Here is a 20,659-nt window from a genome sequence, read left to right on the forward strand (position 1 = left end):
GAAAGGAGCAGCGCCTGGGGAATAGGAAGAGGAGGGATTGCACAGGACAGTGGTGTAGGGTAAATGTCCATGGATGCTGCCTGTTCACTTATGTAACCTTAATAGGCTAAGAATAATTTTAAAAATCAAAATAGCATTCAGTCTTACTGGGTTTATGGTTTTTATTGTGTGGATGTTCTAGAAGCAGGATGATAGACCTCCAAAAAGCTGCAGGTCTGTTTCCCAGTTACTAAGATCTCTCTGAATGCAGTGTCCTGTTTTTCAGATCAGCGTTTTTGGCTGCGTGCATGTTTTGTGGACTCACAGGCTCACCTGCCCCTTGCTGAAGTCACTTTTTTGTGAAAAAAGCAGTTGATGTTCAGGGCAGAGCGAGGAAGAGCATACTGCTCTGGGATGTGCTTCCAGGGGAAAGGCTGGCATCATATTTCTCACAGTCATTGAAGGACTGACCGAGCTTTGTTCTCCATTTCAGGCTCATTCGTGTTTGCTGTCACCGTCACCGACGCAGATGCCGGCTCCAACGCTGAGCTCCATTATTCCCTCGTGGGGAAGAACTCTGAGAAATTCCACATTGATCCAGCAAGGGGGGCAATCCTGGCTGCAAAGCCACTGGCGGGAGAGTCTGAAGTCACCATTTCTGTTCACGTGAGGGACGGCGGCCAGCACCCCAAGACAGACTCTACCACTGTCACCGTGAGGTTTGTGGACAAAGCCGAGTTTCCTCGTGTTCAGGCAGAGCAGGAGACCTTCACATTCCCTGAAAACCAAGCAGTTGGGACACTTGTCACCACCGTCTCTGGATCTTCAGCCAGAGGAGGCTCCTTGTCCTATTACATCGCCAGTGGTAACCTGGGCAGCACCTTCCTGGTGGACCAGGTGACAGGACAGCTTTCTGTAGGGCGGGCTTTGGATTTCGAAGCTGTACAGAAATATGTGGTGTGGGTTGAGGCCAGAGACACAGGCTTCCCCCCCTTCTCCTCATACAAGAAACTGGAAGTATCAGTGCTTGATGTCAATGATAACGTGCCGGAGTTTGAGCAGGATCCCTTCATTGCAGAAGTAGCGGAGAACCTGTCCCCACGGAAGATACTGACAGTGGCTGCTGTCGACAGAGACAGTGGTCTAAATGGGCAGCTGAACTATGAAATAATTGAGGGCAACACCGAAAACAGTTTCAGCATCAATCGAGCCACTGGGGAGATCAGAAGTGTCCGGCCCTTGGACAGGGAGAAACTGTCTCAGTACACACTAACCATAAAAGCTTCAGATAAAGGCATTCCGCTCCAGAGCACGACTGTCAAAGTCATCATTAATATTTTAGATGAAAATGACAACGCTCCGAGGTTTTCACAGATATTCAGTGCTTCTGTGCCTGAAAATGCACCTCTGGGCTTTACAGTAACACGAGTCACCACATCAGATGAGGACGTTGGGGTGAATGCAGTCAGCAGGTACTCCATAAGGGACACGAGTCTCCCGTTCACCATAAATCCCAGCACTGGGGACATCACCATCAGCAGACCCCTGAACAGGGAGGACACCGACCGCTACAGAATCAGGGTCTCTGCGCATGACTCGGGGTGGACCGTGAGCACAGATGTCACCATATTTGTCACAGACATCAATGACAATGCCCCACGATTTACAAAACCATCCTATTACCTGGAGTGCCCCGAGCTTCCTGGGATTGGGCTAAAGGTCACCCAGGTTTCAGCCACCGATCCGGATGAAGGCTCCAATGGTCAAGTCTTCTACTTCATAAAATCCCAGTCCGAGTTCTTCCGCATTAACGCAACCACGGGAGAGATTTTCAACAAGCAGTACTTGAGGTACCAAAACTCCAGCGGTTCCAGCAATGTCAACATCAACAGGCACAGCTTCATCGTGACATCATCAGACCGGGGCAGTCCCCCGTTAGTGAGTGAGACCACCGTCACCATAAATGTAGTGGACAGCAATGACAACGCACCGCTCTTCCTCGCTCCCAAATATTTCACTCCTGTTACTAAGAACGTCAGGGTTGGCACAAATCTAATTAAAGTTACTGCAGTGGATGACAAGGACTTTGGCTTGAATTCTGAAGTGGAGTACTTCATCTCTGATGAGAGCAAAACTAATAAATTCAGACTGGACAGGAGTACGGGCTGGATTTCTGTGTCATCTTCACTAATGGCTGATTTGAACAAAAACTTCCTGTTTAAAGTGAAAGCCAAGGACAAGGGTAATCCCCCACTCTCATCCGAGGTAGCTGTTGAAATAGTAGTGACAGAAGAAAATTACCATACCCCAGAGTTTTCCCAGAGCCGCATGAGTGTTACTATCCCGGAGAGCCACTCTGTTGGAACAGTGGTCAGGACGGTTTCAGCACGAGACAGAGATGCTGCTATGAACGGCTTGATCAGATACAACATTTCCTCTGGAAATGAAGCTGGAATCTTTGCTATTAACACGACCACTGGTACACTGACGCTGGCCAAACCACTTGATTTTGAGCTACACCAAAAGCACGAGCTGGTTGTTACTGCCACGGATGGAGGATGGGTGTCCCGAACAGGCTACTGCAGTGTCACTGTGAACGTCATTGATGTCAATGATAACTCCCCAGCGTTCAGCCCTGAGGAGTACTTCCCCACCGTGCTAGAAAACGCCCCCAGTGGGACAACTGTCATTTGTTTAAACGCCACTGATGCTGACTCCGGGTCTAACGCTGTGATTGCGTACGCCATCCAGTCCTCAGACAGTGACCTCTTTGTCATTGACCCCAACACTGGAACCATCACCACCCAGGGATTTTTGGATTATGAAACGAAGCAGAGTTACCATTTAACGGTAAAGGCTTTTAATGTTCCAGATGAAGAGAGGTGCAGCTTTGCTACCGTCAACATCCACTTACAAGGGACAAATGAATATGTGCCCCGCTTTGTGTCCAAGCTTTATTATTTTGAGGTTTCCGAGGCAGCCCCCAAAGGTACTGTTGTAGGTGAAGTTTTTGCAAGTGATCGTGACATGGGAATTGATGGAGAAGTCCACTACCTCATCTTTGGCAACAGCAGAAAGAAGGGCTTCCAGATAGATGAGAAAAGTGGCCAGATCTACGTTTCAGGACCTCTTGACAGAGAAAAAGAAGAACGAATCTCTTTGAAAGTCCTTGCAAAAAATCTGGGGAGCATTCGTGGTGCAGATATAGACGAAGTAACTGTTAATATCACAATCCTGGATGCCAACGATCCTCCTGTTTTTACCTTGGGAACCTACAACGTACAGATCAGCGAGGGTGTCCCGCCAGGCACCCATGTCACGTTCGTCAGCGCCTTCGATTCAGATTCTGTCCCCAGCTGGAGCAGGTTTTCCTATTTCATCGGCTCTGGCAACGAGAACAGCGCCTTTTCCATCAACCCACAGACGGGGCAGGTGACGGTCACTGCGGAGCTGGACCGAGAAACGCTGCCCGTCTACAACCTGTCTGTGCTGGCCATCGATTCCGGAACGCCGTCTGCCACAGGCAGTGCCTCTCTGCTGGTGACTTTGGAGGATATCAACGACAACGGCCCTACCTTGTCCACCAGGCAGGGAGAAGTCCTGGAGAACAACCGCGCGGGAACTCTGGTGATGACGCTTCAGTCGTCGGATCCCGATCTCCCTCCCAACCAAGGTCCTTTCACATATTACTTGCTGAGCACTGGCCCTGCCACCAGCTACTTCAGCCTCAGCACCGCTGGAGTCCTGACGACGACCAGGGAGATCGACAGGGAGCAAATCAGCGATTTCTACCTCTCAGTGATTACGAGGGACTCTGGCGTTCCTCAGATGTCTTCCACAGGAACTGTGCAGATCAAGGTAATAGACCAAAACGACAACCCGTCTCAGCCCAGAACGGTAGAAATCTTTGTTCATTATTATGGCAACCTCTTCCCAGGTGGAATTTTGGGCAACGTAAAGCCTCAGGATCCAGACGTGCTGGACAGCTTCCAGTGCTCCCTCACCTCAGGAGTCACCAGCCTGTTCAGCATTCCGGGGGGCACCTGCGAGCTGCACTCGCAGGCCAGGTCCACGGACGGCGCGTTCGAGCTGGCGGTGCTCAGCAGCGACGGGCTGCACGGCGCCGTCACCAGCAGCGTCCGCGTCTTCTTCGCGGCCTTCAGCAACGCCACCATCGACAGCAGCGTCCTGCTGCGCCTGAGCGCCCACGGCGTGCGGGACTTCCTCACCAACCACTACCTGCACTTCCTGCGCATCGCCAGCTCCCAGCTGACGGGGCTGGGCACGGCCGTGCAGCTCTACGGCCTGCACGAGGACGGCAACCACACCTTCCTGATGGCGGCCGTCAGGCGCGCCAACAACCAGTACGTGAGCCCCAGCGGCGTGGCCACCTTCTTCGAGAGCATCAAGGACGTGCTGTTCCGCCAGAGCGGGGTGCGCGTCGAGGCCGTGGATCACGACTGGTGCCTGCAGAGCCCCTGCCAGAACGGGGGCAGCTGCCTGAGGAGGCTGGCGGTGGGCCCGGCGCTGAGGACGCACGAGAGCGTGCCCGTCATCGTGGTGGCCAACGAGCCCCTGCGGCCCTTCGTGTGCCGCTGCCTGCCGGGCTACGAGGGCAGCCTGTGCGAGACCGACGTCGACGAGTGCCTGCCCTCGCCCTGCCACAACGGCGGCACCTGCCACAACCTGGTGGGGGGCTTCTCCTGCAGCTGCCCCGAGGGCTTCACCGGCATGGCTTGCGAGAGGGACGTCAACGAGTGCCTGTCCAACCCCTGCCGCAACGGCGCTGCCTGCCAGAACTTCCCGGGAAGCTTCAACTGCGTCTGTAAAAGCGGCTACACAGGTACGTCTTTACCTGTGTAAAGATGGTGGGACATGCCTAGCCCCAGTTTTTCTATACACATGCACCCCCAGTACATGAAGAGGCCGTGCAAAATGAGGCATTAATAGTGTGAAAACTCAGAAGGCCAGGTGCCCCGCAATATTTTTTTATTTTAGCTCTCTCCCAAGGCAGATCTCGCTTACCTGATTTGCATTAGAACAGAAGGATTTTTGAGAGAGCTGTTCAAATTTTTTTAAATGTGTGGAAACCATTTCCAATGCTTAAGTATGATTTTTCTGTACATGTTATTGTTATGCATAATGTGGGAGCATTTCAATTCTGCTAGAAGTGTGCCAAGCAAGAAAATAAGCCTCTGCCCCAAATTACTTGCAGGAGAGAAAACAGATGAAGGATATGGGAAAAACCAGAATTAAGGCAAAATGGTCAACCTCTCTGTTCTGTATTTTGTCCCTTTGTCACTTATTTTTTTCATTAAGGGCAGAAATGTGTGCAGCATTCCTACCCCTTCTGAGTACTTTTTGCCTGGTATTTATTACACATTCAAACACAGCATCCTTGTAACCCTAGAGAAGCAGGCTGGTCTTTGCTTTTGCCATGAGAAGAATATTTAAGGAAGGTCTGAACAATTTTAACCAGTGCTTATAACCACTCTTTATAGAAATCAGAAAAAAAAATCTAACCAGAGGAGATTAGGCAAGGCTTTCAATGCCTGTTCCAAGGAGTATTTCTGTATTGCAGAAGCCCCAGCTCAGCCCAGCTGTGTCCATTCTGGTGTGGGACTCGCCACCACCACCACAGCTCACCTGTAACCCATGGAGGGATCCACTGTTCCTTTGGGTTTTTCACTCAAAGCAGATCTGTGCAGGAGAGAACGGAGGAGAAAGCTAATTAATTTCAAAGTAAAGGTTTAGCTAGTTAATTTAAATCACAGCTGCAGCAGTGGATACATATTCAGTGCAGTGTCAAGGATGCTGATGAGGTCTTCTGTGTGAACCTCACAAATGTGCTCCTGAGCCTCAGGCCAGCAGCAATTTGTTGTTAATTGACAAGCAGTTCTAATTAAGTTACCAATCCAGGATTTTATTTCATGTTGTGTTAGCACATCAAATTATTTTGCCAGGAGCATCATGGCAGAATAATTCTAGGGCACCTATGGCCTGTAACTCTTGAGATCGTTCGCACCAGAGAGTGCATGGGCGTGAGTTTGCTGTTGCAGTGAAGAAAAACACTTCATTAACTCTAGCAGCAAACTAGAGTCTGTGCCTCTAGACTGTAATTTGAAACATTTATGAAGCATCCAGCTGATTTCTTCTGGTATTAAAGCTTGTGCTTTAATGCTCAATCCTTATGTCAGCTGAAAACCAAGCACTGCATGTGACAAGTTGAAAAAAAAAAAAAAAGATGAGTATTTTTACCAAGAGCATGTGATGAGAGACTCTTAGAGTTTGAAGTGTTGGATTTCTTTCATGCCATGAATTAAATGTGGCATCTGATAGGAGCTTTCTTAAACTCCTTGTCAACACAAATAACCTTAAAATGGACTGCCACCGAGGCAGACGTTTCTATTTGGGAGTCAGATGTTGTTTAATCAGTTGGCCATTGCAGAATCAAGAGTTATTAAAGTGTCCTGAGATTAATTGATCAAGACAGAAAACAAATGGCACCAGTGTAATTAAAAGACAAAATATCTTTGGAGTTTAATATCAGCAGAGCTTATTAGATAAGATCACGATTAACACACGGTATATTTAGACATTTTATGTCTGCAAAAGCATATTTGAAATTCTGCAAATTAAATATTCAGTAAGTTCTGCAAACAAATGTCAGTGTACTGATTGTTTGAGAATGCTTGACATAGAGGCTATTATGTCATTATTATACTGCCAACAGAAAGAGAACACAGCTGCTTGGGCTCTTAATTTGCATTCACATGTGATTAAAGATAGCCACAGTGGATGTAAAAAGAAAGGCTCAAACTGTTCATGAATATAAGCCTTGAGTGCCTCAATAACAACAAAAAAGTGGCATCCAAAATAGTGGATTTCTAATTCAGTTCCCCATATACATAGCTCTGCTGCTTCTGTTGGAATGAAAATACAGTCTCATAATTGAATTTGCATGCTTGGTAAAAAAAATAGCATTTACATGGTGGTGCATGCAAGTAGAAATCAGTATTTTTTGGGACAGACTCTCTGTTCACTGTAAATTAGAGTGCACAAGCTGTAGCCTTTTTATAATGGTGTACCTGAAAACTGAGAGTCTTACTTTTCCTTGATTTATTCTGTTTTGTCAGCTGCATTTCACTTCATCATACTGCAAAAGGTAATGTCATTCTTTTCACTGGATAGGATTATAAAGACTGATTACCTCAGAGCAACATCATTAGGGTTTGAACAATCTGTTATAATTATATCTCTTAATGATGAACAGGTTTTGTTTTTAAAATAATCACTTTCTGGAGGGAATATGCTTGGTGATTTACAGTAGTTGTCTGCCCTTCCTTTGAACCCTCCATTTCCTGTTTTCCAGGATTCATTAAGATGAAGGAATGTAGGTTTGTGAAGTTGTTTCAAATGCAAGATTAGAATATTAGAACAACCACTTTAAAAGATGGACACAGAGAACCACAAGAACTAAAACTCTCAAATCAGCTGAAATCTTAGCTCAAAAGCATTCAGCTGGTATCTGTTCCTGTTACAATTTTCAATTAAAAAAAAAGTCTGAGGAACTTAGATTTTTGCATAAGCCCCTGCCTGTGATAGCATCAGCTGGAGGTGATGAATGATAAATGTTGCATGCTGTCTGTTACCAATTATCCAGCATTCTCCTAATTTTCATGGTCTTCAGAAAAAGATCTTTCTGATGGCAGAAATGAATACCTTGCATCTTTCAGAATTTCAGCTGAGAACTGATCTATAACTCAGCTAACTTCAGTTTTCATCTAGGCCAATTTAAATGGGATTTTGAGCAACTTGGTCTTGTGGAAGATGTGCCTGCCCATGGTAGGGGGTTGGAACAAGATGGTTTTTAAGGCCTTTTCCAACCCAAACCCTTCCATGATTCCATAATCCTGTTATTCTAAACACACTTCTGTTGGTTTCAACAACTCTTCAGACAATAGTTAAGCATGAGGAAGATGCTGTTATTCATTGGTTAAAGTAAGTGCAGCTGAAATAAATACCCATATTCTCCTGCTGACTCAGCAAATGTGCCAGCTTTAATGCTGGCTGAGAAAAAGAAGAGTATTTAGTTAGACTGAACTGCAAAAATCTGAGTAAGCCTTTTTAGCTACACTTGATTTTTGTGAAAACTGAGCAACATCACTGGGCTATTTTAAGCATGTCTGTCTCACTCTTGCAGTGTGCTCTCCCTTCATGAGTCAAAGATCTCTACTACGGGCCATAAATTGAAAACAAAAGAAAACAGCAAAATCTCACATAAAAAGTTAGCTCATCCTTCAGTCATGCCCATTAGAGAATAAAACATAAATAAATACCCCCAAAGCATAATTAGATTCAGACACTGGAAAAGTTTCCTGGATTTATGGTGCATCTACAAGTGACGTATTAACCACAGGAATCCTCCAGCGCTCCATTTCCATCCTGCTTGCAGTCACACATGGAGAGCTGCTGCTCACATGGAAGAGCTCCTTGCAGACTGCAGGTTAAACAGAAACGTGGAAGAGGGGGAGAAAAAACAAGAGGTTTTCTTCATTAGGTGACTCAAGTTGTAAAACTCTGGAAAAGGCAGCAGAGTTCATAAAGCACAGTCCTGGTTTTCTGCAGGTCTTTTTGAAGAGCCAGCAGCCTCTAAGGACTGCCTATTGTGCATTCCTGTCGTGGGAGATGTAAAATTACAAGATCTATGTGACACACAAGAATGGACACCCCCTGTGCGAGCTCATGTTGTGCTTTTAACTTAAACGTATGCATATGGTGTAAGAATAAAATAATTAATATCAGTGCAAAAAGAAGCATTGAGACAATCTTAGCCCTCGCTTTGTGGATGTAGCCTGGCTGAGATGGAGTTCAGGAGAAGTCTGGGAGACTGTGGCTGGTTTTGTGAATTTCTGCAGTGAAACAGGGAGGACAAACATATCAATACTTTTAAGTTTTTGTTGAGCACAGGCAGTGAAGGCTGGCACTGCTGATGACAGGTTCCAGGAGTGGCATGTAGTGGAAGTGTTGCTAAACTCATCAAAGCCAAGCAATAAAAAAAACCTTAGAAATGAAGACCAATATTTTTGTAGTTAATGTTTCCATGCAAAGAAAATTTTAGTTTCATACAAAGAATACTCATGTCTGTATTTGGTGTCTGCTAAAATCTTCACTTTTTCTCTTGGTCCCCTTCCTTGCTGAAATGAATTATGTGATTTCAGTTTGTTCTCTGGGGAATAATATTTACCACATGTACAATGTCTGCTTAGGAAAGGACTGTATCCAGGGTAGCTTGTTTTAGCTCCAGAGGACTGTGGTCTCTCCAAGTCAGGAAGGAGGTTGTAATTGATGAGGAAAAATACAAAAAATCATATAATGTACAATAGCAGCCTCTGTTCAGCATGACCTGCTCGTGCAGGGTCCAGCAAGGGCTGTCTGTATCTCCTTTGCACTCATGAGTATATTGCACTCAACAGGGAGAAAAAAAATACACATTTTTATAGTTCTTTACTTCAGCATTGCCTTTAGTTGCGTGATCTCTCTTTTATAGACACCAGTAAATAAAATTTTAAAAAATGTAATTCAATGCAATTGAAACTGCAGTCCACCAGTACCTGTAATCACAATGAGACACTTGGAAAGTGAATACTGTGACAGGGCTGGGAGCAGCATCTCTCCATCCCAGAGCTGGTCCCTGCACCCTTCTCCTGGTCATGTGTTCAGCATTGGTTCATAACCTCATTACCTACAGCACCAGCCTGACTTCCCTATTTCCCTAAATAGTCTGACCTGGAAATTCCTTTTGTTCTCACCACAGGGAAAACGTGTGACTCCACTGTCAACTACTGTGAGTGCAACCCCTGTTTCAATGGTGGGTCCTGCCAAAGTGGGCTGGAGGGGTATTTCTGCCACTGTCCCTTCGGTGAGTACCCTTCTCCTCCTCTCCTCTTCATCTCCCCTTTCCCTATTCCTAGTTCTATCTATTTTTACCAGTATAAATTATTTCTTGTTTGAAAATGATTCAAGATCCGTAAAAACTGCATGTATTTAGAGAATCAACTAACTAATTTTTCTTTAAAAGCAAATTAAAAAGCGATGTGGTGACTACAAATTCATATTTGTCAGAATTAGTAGCAGGTCCTTTCTCTCTCACACAAAACAAAACAACTCAGTGCCTAAAAATTAGAAAGAATATTGCTGATTAGATAGATAGATAGATATGTCCAGAAGTAAGAATGGATGTTTGTAATACTTAAATCAAGACCACTGACTTCCTAAAGAAGAAACTTAGCTCAACCACAGCTGGATCAGGGCTAAAGTACCTTCACCACTAAAATATCCAAAGTTCAGTCTGAAGGAGGAGGTATGAAGATAACAAAGCTCTCCTGATGAATAACAGGCACTTCTAATGGAGCTGAAGACTAAGACCACTGTAAATAACATCAGTATTTCACATCAGAGAAGCATATAGTAGTGCCAAAATAGTTTCATAATTTCTAGAATTTAATTATCCCAGATTTGGTTTGTGGAACGGACCCAATAAAAACATAGAACAACATGGATATTTTAAGGCATCATGACACAATTGCAGCAAGATTGATTCTGAATGCAGATTAATGCAGAATTGCCATTGTTCATATGGAAAAGTATGAAAGTAAATGTAAGAGATTAATTAAAAAAACAGAAATGTACAGAAATCATCTACAGTGTTTTAAGGTTGCTGAAAACCCTCTCACAAAAGTATGGTTCTCAATATGCATTTTTAACTAATGTTGAATAAGTTTTCCTATTGACATGTGGAATAATTTCTCTATTCTCTTTTATTTCCTTTATTGTACATTTCCTCAGGGTATATTAATTTCCCATTGTAAATGTAACTAATATTCATAAATTAAATCAGGGTTTTTTCCCTATTGTTGCTCCACTGAAGGAAAAATCAAGGGGAATTATGTGACAGAGGTCTGAAAAGAAGTATGTTGAATGCACCAAAATACTCATATCAACAAAAACTTGAGAAGACATAATATTTTAATCACACATATGCTTATTTCATAAGTATAAAAAATGAACCACCCAGTGAGAAACAGTTCAGATAACAGCCACAGAGCGAAAAATAAACTCAACTTGCACATCATTTATTTCCATAGCTGGACTAATAAATGCCTGATGATAATTAGCAACCATGTCTTGACAGAGCTGTCAAACTGCCTTGGTTTGGTGTTTTCCAAAGAAGCCACAGAGCTTGGTGAAATGCTTTTCAATAGATGGATCTGTCCTTTGTAACTCGATTTTTGAGTTTAAATGCAAAGTACCTCAGCACCTGGGTGTGGGTGATAGCATTCTTCTGTTGGTTGTGTGATTTTAATTGTGCATTAGGGGTTCCTTGTCAAGAGCACATCCCTACTTTGCTCCTGGTGAGGAAAAAGCTCCTCAATTCCAGACTTGGCTTCTCATTTTTCAGGTGTTTTTGGAAACCACTGCGAGCTCAACAGTTATGGATTCGAAGAGCTGTCCTACATGGAGTTCCCCAGTATGGATCCCAACAACAATTACATCTACATCAAGTTTGCCACCATAAAGAGCCACGCCCTGCTGCTCTACAACTACGACAACCAAACCGGGGAGCGGGCGGAATTCCTGGCCCTGGAAATTGTGGAGGGCAGGCTGAGGTTCTCCTACAACCTGGGCAGTGGCACCTACAAGCTCACCACGGCTAAGAAGGTGTCTGATGGACAGTTCCACACCGTCATCGCCCGCCGGGCTGGAATGGTAAGAAACGCAGAAATGAGGATTTTAACGCAAGTTCAGCCAAATCCGGGAAGGTAAAATTAGCGACATTGCGTTTGCGAGCAGAAACTCCAACTTTGGGAAAAACCTCTGCCCTGTTCCAACTGACTCAAAGCCCCGTGGTGGTTTGTTCAGTCTGATGATGATAAAGTGTAATGAAAAAAACATGTGCAAAGTGCCCCCATACTCTTGATGTGAAAAATGAGAGCCAGGAATAATTAATGACATAGATGACTACGCACGGGGCTAATTAACTGGTGTAGATTACAGGGATGATTATCAGGGAATGCTAATTAACCACAGTAATTGCAAAAAGCCTCATAATAATTTTTCTCAACATTTGGAAAATAGAAGTGGACAAACTCAAAATTCTAGGCATCCATGACCTCCTTGAGCTAATCCAGAGATTTTACCAATCTCATCAGACTGGGAGCCTGGTTTTCCTCTGTAGCATACATGCAAAGAGTTAAAAGGTGCTACAGTAAGAGAATTTTTGAAGAGAAGCAGGGAAATTACTTCTTTGTCCCCCAGAATGCATCTGAGGTGAGGAATTCTGCCAAAAACTGGGACAACTGATTGCCATATGCCTGGCACTCTGACCCCTCTCCTGCCTTCATTTTTTTCTCCAGTAAATGTTTTCTATTCCTCTTCTCTCATTTTTTAATAATATTTCCAAAGCAGAACATAAACCAAATGCTCTTGGAATCCAAGCCAAGTTTTTTGACTCCACAGTCAAAAGTAGAAATGAGTTAGAAATGAAACCAAATCTATTTGCCATCCATAATCAGGAACTATTACCCAACAGTTCCTTCTCAGGCAGAAATGGCCAGCATACGTAGAATTCCATATTCTTCCCATGTTTGGAATTAAAGTCGCAGAACAATAATATGTGGTGGGATTCCCCATTTTGTTTTGTGTAGTTCAAGCTAGAAGTGATGCAGGAAATAAAAGCAATAAAGTCTTTTACCCAGCATGGCTCCCTTCTAGTCCTCACAGAGTCTTGAGCCTGCAACTCCATTTCAGTACTTAGTGCAAGACCTGTTATCTCCATTTATTTTGGTGTTGGTCTCTTCTCCCAAGTTACAAGCAACAGGACAAGAGGAAATGACCTCAAGTTGCAACAGGGGAGGTTTAGATTGAATATTATTAAAGATTTCTTCCCCAAAAGGGTTGTCAGTGCCTGGAACAGTTTGCCCAGGGAAGTGGTTGAGTCACCACCCCTGCAGGTATTAAAAAGATGTGTAGATGTGGACATGGTTTAGTGGTAGCTTTGACAGTGCTGACTTAGTGGTTGGACTCTTGCAGATCTTTTCCAGCATTAAGGATTCTATGGTTCTGTGAAATCCAGTGTTTAGCTAGATTTGCAAATCCAATTTGTGTGTGTTTTTAGGACTTTTATACCCAAATAACATGAAGGGTAATTGTGATGTTGAACAATGACTTTGGTTTAAAATGCTTTGATATCAGACATCAATTTGCATCTTGCAAATTTAATAATTTACATCACAGCTTCCTAATGGTAAAGCCCAAAGGTGCACTTTAATCTAGACATACACCAGGTTCCCATTTTAGTAACTAGAGTAGAATGTTACTTCTATAAATAAGATGTAAGTATGGGGGCACGGAGTAAAAGTTGCAACAAATAAATGAAGTACACTGAAGAAAAAAAACAGAGAAAGAAAATGTTTTACTTGTCAGAGTGCCAGAGGACTATAGAAGAGGAGAGAACATAAAAAGGGCTATTTATAGAAATTTCAGCTATGAATGCTTCAGGCTAAAAGCAAGCATTTAAGACTACCTCTACCTTTGTGTGATTTTTTTTGTTTGTTTGTTTGTTTTTAATGTTTAAACCCATTCAGTAACGTCAGTTGTTTACAAACAGTAAGTGAAGAGAATCACCTTTGTCTTAGATATTTCTGCTGCAGGAAAAATGTCTCCCAGGTGTCCAAAACTGTATAAAATAGGCCCCCTTCAGGATTCCAAATCTGTCATTTCCTAGAGCACAGTGGGATTTTATCGGAAACTGGTAAAATCATTAAGTTGTCAGTCCTGAGCTATTGCAAAGTGACAGGATAGAAAGACTCATAATGTGGCAAGGTAACTGTAGAGTAATGCTTAAGTAACAAGCAGGAACATTTGACTAACATTAGAAAATAAATTGTATGAACTCTGGTCCAAGTAAAATATATTCTCAAATATCCAGCCCTTCAGCTGGGGTTGGAGCTTGGCTTGCAGAGCACATAGCGATGTAAGTTAGGGAGATTATGCTGATTGAGCTAAGAACAAAAAACTCATTTCAGTTTTTGTTGTTGATGTTCTGAAGGAAAATATGTATGCATGTGGTGGCACACAGAGCAGCCAGCTTATTATTCTTTCTCTGAATTGTTTCATTTACACAGGGCTATAATCTGCTTTGGAACTGCAGACTGACATTTCTTGGGAGAAGCACTTTACTCATTTGTATGGAAAGAAATTCAAGATAAGCTTCCATTAAAAATAGCAGATTGAACAATTTAACTGTACTGCAGGGCATGATTTAGGGCTAAGAGCTCTGAATTTATTTGGTCAATACAGTGTGTCAGCTTGCAGCGTGTGTTTGGAACCAGCATGGACAATCTGTGGGGATTTCAACAGGCTGTTGTTACCAAACTCACTTGCAGGCAGCAGAAAAAGCCTCTGCAGAGTAATGATGTACTGATAGCCAGTGCTGCTTGCTCAGCTCCCATAGAGCAGTCTGAATCAAAATATAAACCTAGGCATTTTTAAAGGTGGCGTTTGATTTAGATTTGCTGTAAAACTGTACCACACATCTAGCTGAAACATGAGGAGATGTACAGTGTGGAGATTGTGTTTATTTTTCTGAAAATTTGTTTTAAGGAATAACTAACCTTCAGGGTTGGTTGGGGTTTCTTTTTTTCAGTGCATCTGTTATTAATAAATCACTGTGGGGACAATTCTTTGCTAAATAAGGAATAAAATAAAAACTCCTTTTTAAATCAGCAGGAGTTATTTCATGATTTTAGTGACAGCTTTGGTCACACTTTTATAGATTGCAAACAGAAGTGCCATGAGTAGCTTTAGTGTCAATAAGTTGGATGGGTAGTCTCAGAATCACAGAATGGTTTGGGTTGGAAAGAACCTTAAAGACCATCCACCTCCCTCTAGATCAGATTGAGGCAACCTCATTGTGAGGGACTTGATGGCTTGGGGATAAAAACAGTAATAATAATAATAATAATAATAATAAATAAGACTGTTGGAAGTACTGCTAAAGCCTGGCACTTCTCTAAACATCAGCTCAGTCCCATTCTAGTGTACAGATGCTTCTCCATTAACAAAGTTGAGATTCCTCATGACCTCTTAGTCAAGGGGTTACTTCAAGCAGGTGCATTTGGTTACTTTTTGAGTTTTATTGAGTGGTTGGTTATTATTTTTAACTAGTAATCCCAGTGTTTCTGTTCCCAGGGTCATTATTTTTGACTGGTAATCTCAATGTTTGTACTCCCAGCTTTTGCAGCATGCTTTTTATCAAGTTCAATGTGTTTAATGTCATGGTAAAGCCCCTGAAGGAGCACCCTTTGTGATCAGAGGGGGCTCAGATTATCTGAACCATATCAGGAGTGGGATATGGTATGAGCCAAAATAACTTCAGTTTCAAGGAGTAAAGCAAACAAATACGAGAGAAACCCTGCCCAAATGTGAAAAATTGGTGTTTAACTGCTTCTCCGTGTGAAGCAGACAATTAGCTCCCTCTCTGTTTGTATCCAATCCCGAGTGACATGCTGATACACAAGTGCTCCTTTCTAGCCAAGTCCTTGATATAATACACTTAAACATGAGTAGTTCATGTGGCTGGGGACTAAAGCCTTGTAATATTCAGGATATTTGTCTGTGTGCCTTTTGCAGGCAGCATCCCTGACGGTGGATTCCTGCTCTGAGGACCAGGAGCCAGGCTACTGCACTGTTAGCAATGTTGCTGTTTCAGCTGACTGGTAAATACTTCTTCATTTTGTGGGGCTAGTTTGGCATTTGGGTGGGATTTTTTTTTTTTTTTTGGAGTAAAATTAAAAGTAAAGTTAAGAAGAAATCTTCCTGTAAAGCCAGAGGAAGTTTCTGCATTTTCCATTTCCATTTCTGCATGGAACTGGATCATAACAAGGAGTTTGCTCAGAAATCCCCAGTTCTCAACACCATCTCTGTCCCCAGGCTCTGCTGGCAGTCAGAAGATGCATGGCCATGAGTAGTCTGCACTGTGGTGTAAATGAGGATAAGATCTATTGCCTGATGATTTGGGGTCATGTATTTATTTAAACATCACCTCTCATTGCTCATAAAGACATAGGAAATAAAATCACCTGATTACTGATGTCTTAAAAAAATATATATATTAAGAGTCATGACTTTAACATTGTTTTCAGATGTTGTCTGTTACAGTTTTGAGTTCATAAACAGTTTCCAGTAAAGAAAGCAAACTTTATTTCTGGTGTTTACTGGAACTAACTCAGTAGCCTTTGGGTTGTATCTTTAATCCAAATCACTTTGGCTAATTTCTTGCAATAATCACAATCATGTTTCCTGCCACACAGAGTTTCCTTGCTAGCAGAGGTGTTACAACTTTGTCAAAAAATGGATCCATCTTCCTGCTATTTAATTATCATCTACAATCTCAATTATAGTTGGGTAAAAAACCTTATTTGTTGTGATCTCAAGCACACAGCTCAGTCAAGTGAATAGAAATTTTGACATGCCAACTGAGTGTGAATTTAGAGTGATGCTCACTATAACTGTTAGTTCAAGTGCAATTGATCTCTCTCCCCTTTTAAATGCAAAATACCCATTTGGGAAGAGGAATTTTAGCTGCAGGCTGTAGCTGATGGTTGCAGTTCCTGTGCTGTCATCACTGTCCTGATGTCTGGTACTGATTAATTCTTTTTCTCTCTTGCAGGACTCTGGACGTACAGCCAAATCGAGTTACTGTCGGTGGCATCAGGTCCATAGAGCCCATCCTTCAGAGGAGAGGACAGGTGGAAAGCCATGATTTTGTGGGCTGCATCATGGAGTTTGCAGTCAATGGACGTCCCCTGGAGCCCAGCCAGGCTTTGGCAGCCCAAGGAATCTTAGATCAGTACGTCTGCTATATCAAAGGGACCCCATTTGCAATAAAAGGAACCTTTCATGAATGCTATTCCGTTCAGACACCGAGAGATAGTTCATGTTAGAAAAGAACAACTGTAGAACCTACTGTAAAATGTGAAAAATGGAGGGAAAAAGTAAATTTGGATTAACTGTTCACTAAAAATTGCAGTCTTAAAAAAAAGCAGCATCATTACATTTCTATTGTCAGTGATTATTTAAGTTGCTTTGCAGGCTGAAATTGAGTAACCTCTGTTCCTGTGTTTCTTTATAAATTCCACCTGGTTTTGACTGTACTCATACTGTTTGCTAACCCTCTGCTCCCTTTTATTTCCTCTTAATCCACCATGCCTGTTCTCTCACTTTGCCTCTCAAATATCCCTGAATTTCCCTTATATCCTCTGAGTGGTCTTTCAGAAATGATGAACTATGCAATTCTATTGTTTTTTCCATGTCAGTCACAGTTGTAGCAATAATGTCAGTCTTTTATCCAGATTTCCTTGTTCACACTTCCTCTCTAAACCCCCATGTTTGTTCTGGTCATTGTAATACAAAGGCTCTGGCAGTGTGCAGTATAAAAAGTGCCTAAAAAGGTTTCTTCTTTCTTGCATAACAGATAGTAGGAGTTAGGCTGTCTCTGAATTCCTTCCTCTTTTGTAAGACTGCTATAAATTGATGCTGAAAATTGGGATCTGCTTAGAAAATTGAGCTGCCTGTAGAGATGCTTGGAATTACAGAACAGTTTGGGTTGGAAGGGACCTTAAAGATCAGCCAGTTCCAAACCCACTGCCATGGGCAGGGACACCTTCCACCAGACCAGGTTGCTCAGAGCCCCATCCAACCTGGCTTTGGACACTTCCAGGGATGGGGAGAAGAGCCATTTTTGCATCTCTGAGGGGAAGAGAGGGAGTACCATTTAAACAGGGGACACTTCCCAGCACATTTGCTCTGCTTATTTGTGTGCACTTTTTTCAGCATCTGCTTTTCTGATTTCTTTCAGGTGTCCCAGACTGGAAGGTGCTTGCAGCACCAGCCCCTGCCAGCACGGTGGCACTTGTGTCGATCAGTGGTCGTGGCAGCAGTGTGTCTGCAAGGATGGACTGACGGGAAAGCACTGTGAAAAATGTGAGGAGGAGGTTTCACTGTCTTTACACCTAACTGAGGCTCAACCAGAGGCCATTAAGAGTTTCTATTTTACAAAATAATGAAAACAAGCAGCATGTTGCCTCTTAAGTGGTATAAAAGTCCACAATGGACTGTTGTCCTTTTGAGAGGTAAAAATGGCAACAACCTGAACACATAATGTTTTCTGGTCTGTAGATCACATTTCAGGTAACTTGCACTCGTTTAAAGTCCAGCTTCCCAATAACATACAATCCGTAACTAAAATAAAGGTATCCCATAGGAAGGATTTGTCTGCTGTGGGGAGGTAAGAGGCTAAGTGAAAACCCCTTCATGTAAACACTGAGTTCATGTGCTTACAGCTTTTTAAAAACTAAAGTCCTTTTCATCAAATTGACTGTGGATTATATGCAAGAAAATATTGTAAATGTAAATGAAAACAAGGCATTTACACTCGGGGGTGATTAACTCTCATAGGACTAGCCCTGTAAATCAATATGGGATTGTCCAGGAGAGCAAAGTGATTTATTTCTGTGTAGTTGTAGTATAATGACTGGCCTTTGTTTTTTTACATGTCCCATTATTGTTTAGCTGATTTATATGCTTTTATTGCGCCGGTTTACAAAAGAATTTAGCCATAATTTTAACAGCATTTGGTAGTCAATGCTCTGCCTTTTTTATTCACTTTTTTTTAATGCCATAACAAATAGAAAGTCATTATCTCTGCCCTGAAGAGCTTAGAGTTCAATATATCATGAAACCCTGCTTGCAGTAATGGAAACAGTAACATCCCTGGGAAGGAATTACAGTTCCGAGAGCCAAATATTTTTTTCCCTCCTCCCTCACTTGTTCCCTGGCGAGTTTTAATTTACTATTGACTGATAGCAGCACTAAATGACTCGCACACTCCCACTCTCCAGCACACATTCTGGTGGAAGCCAAAGAATAGAGAGGCTGCAGTTGCCATTCCCTCCCGCTGCCCCCCTTGACCTGCTCTGAACTCCATCCCCGCTCCGAGGGAAGGCAGATGATGGCTGGGGCTGCACGGAGCTCAACTCTTCCCTGTCCTTGTCCCAGATATCACTGCTGACACGGCCCTGTCGCTGGAAGGCAAGGGGAGGCTCGACTACCACGTGAGCCCCAACAAGAAGCGCGACTACCTGATGAGGCTGGGGGCTCGGGGCACCAGCGCGGGCGTGGAGCGCCTGGAGGTGAAGTTCATGACCAGGAGCGAGAACGGCGTTCTGCTGCACGTCCAAGAGAGCAGCAACTTCACCACCGTGAAGGTGAGATCGCAGCTGATGCCCAGCGTGGTTTGATCCGGCTGCCTCGTTTTATCTCCCATTTTTCCATTACTCTTTCTGTTTCCTTTATGAAATATTAGGTCTTTAACTGAGGCTAGGCACTGCTCCAGTGTCATTCATCTTCTCCACAATTCCCTTCCTATTTGCCAAGGTATCAGAAGATCTTGATGGTTTTATATCTAATCAGTTTTGTCTAGACTCCAAATAGTGACTGTTTTAAGGCGACGAGAACGGTGCTCGTTGCCATGGTTATTATCATCATTACACTTTACAGAACAAATCATTTTGTTATTGGCCTTTTATCTTCTGATTTTTTGAGCCTTGAACCCAGGCCCTCCTTAAGCTAGCAAAAGCTGCCAAAAAGTTTTCATTAATTCCTACCAACATGGCTCAAGCTTATCAAACTAGGAAGTAAGGGATAACTCGAATTCATGAGGTTACTCACAGACCAATGTCAATATCAAATTCTTTTGGCATGCATAGCTGAATTAATGCTTCAAATGCCACACTGTTTTGGGGGTTTTGGTTGTTTTTTCTTTCCTCAAAGAGCTTATTGCTGCAGAAGTTACCTTTCTCAAGAGGAGGCATGGTTTGGTTCCTGGCGGTGACTCAGTCCATTTACTCATAGCTCTAAATGAGTACAGCAGTGATGTTGGCAAGCCCCTTTATTGGGTTGGTGTAAGCTCCAAGTTTCCTTGACTGCTGCAAGGCTTTCCAATTTTTTTTCTTCCCTGACTTTTAGAGATATTCATACAGAAATTCACACTTTCTAAGCTTTTCAGCCCCGTGGATATCCTCCACCTGCCTGGTCAGAGTTACAAAGCTTTCCTGACACACCGGCTGCATTTGAGAAGCAAGTCTGCACTACTTCCCTGGCATATGCTTTTACCACATCATTTCATAGGAAGTTTCTGCCTTGCTCATATTAGCAGATAAGATCTCATTATTTTGACTTCTGGAGAGAAAAAACCTTTTTCTCCCCACTAGTAGAATTTGCTAGGTGAGCTCTCAAAGTATTGAAAAAAAAATAAAAGAGACTTGCCTTCCCTGGCTAAAAGCACTGGTGCTGTGTTTATGCAAACACTCTTGTTATTGTTAATATTGGTGAAGTTATACAAGCAAGCAGAGGGTGTCAAGTCCCAGTCCCAGCTGTGCAAGGGAGGAGAGCAGAGGTTTGCCTAGTACCAGATGCAGAAGTTTGAGGAAGGAGAGCCATGCTGGTTGCTGCCAAGCAGTTCCCAGGCGATGCTAGTTAGTAAAACTGTAGTAATTTAACTGTAGCTAGTGCAGTATGGCCTCTGCACTGCTCCTCATTCCCAGAGTAGGTATCACCA

General features: G+C 43.1%; 1 protein-coding gene across 1 annotated transcript in view; it reads left to right on the forward strand.

Moving 5' to 3' along the window:
• The window catches only part of FAT4 (FAT atypical cadherin 4), a 117,491-nt gene that overhangs the window by 88,164 nt on the left and 8,668 nt on the right, over positions 1-20,659 (forward strand). Inside the window, exons 9-15 of the mRNA XM_033060977.1 lie at positions 473-4,822; positions 9,797-9,901; positions 11,441-11,748; positions 15,673-15,758; positions 16,712-16,891; positions 17,900-18,024; positions 19,099-19,307. Coding sequence (XP_032916868.1) covers positions 473-4,822; positions 9,797-9,901; positions 11,441-11,748; positions 15,673-15,758; positions 16,712-16,891; positions 17,900-18,024; positions 19,099-19,307 — 5,363 coding nt within the window. The remainder of the gene's footprint in view (positions 1-472; positions 4,823-9,796; positions 9,902-11,440; positions 11,749-15,672; positions 15,759-16,711; positions 16,892-17,899; positions 18,025-19,098; positions 19,308-20,659) is intronic.

This window comes from Catharus ustulatus, chromosome 5 (assembly GCF_009819885.2).
Source record: "Catharus ustulatus isolate bCatUst1 chromosome 5, bCatUst1.pri.v2, whole genome shotgun sequence".
Lineage (NCBI taxonomy): Eukaryota > Metazoa > Chordata > Aves > Passeriformes > Turdidae > Catharus > Catharus ustulatus.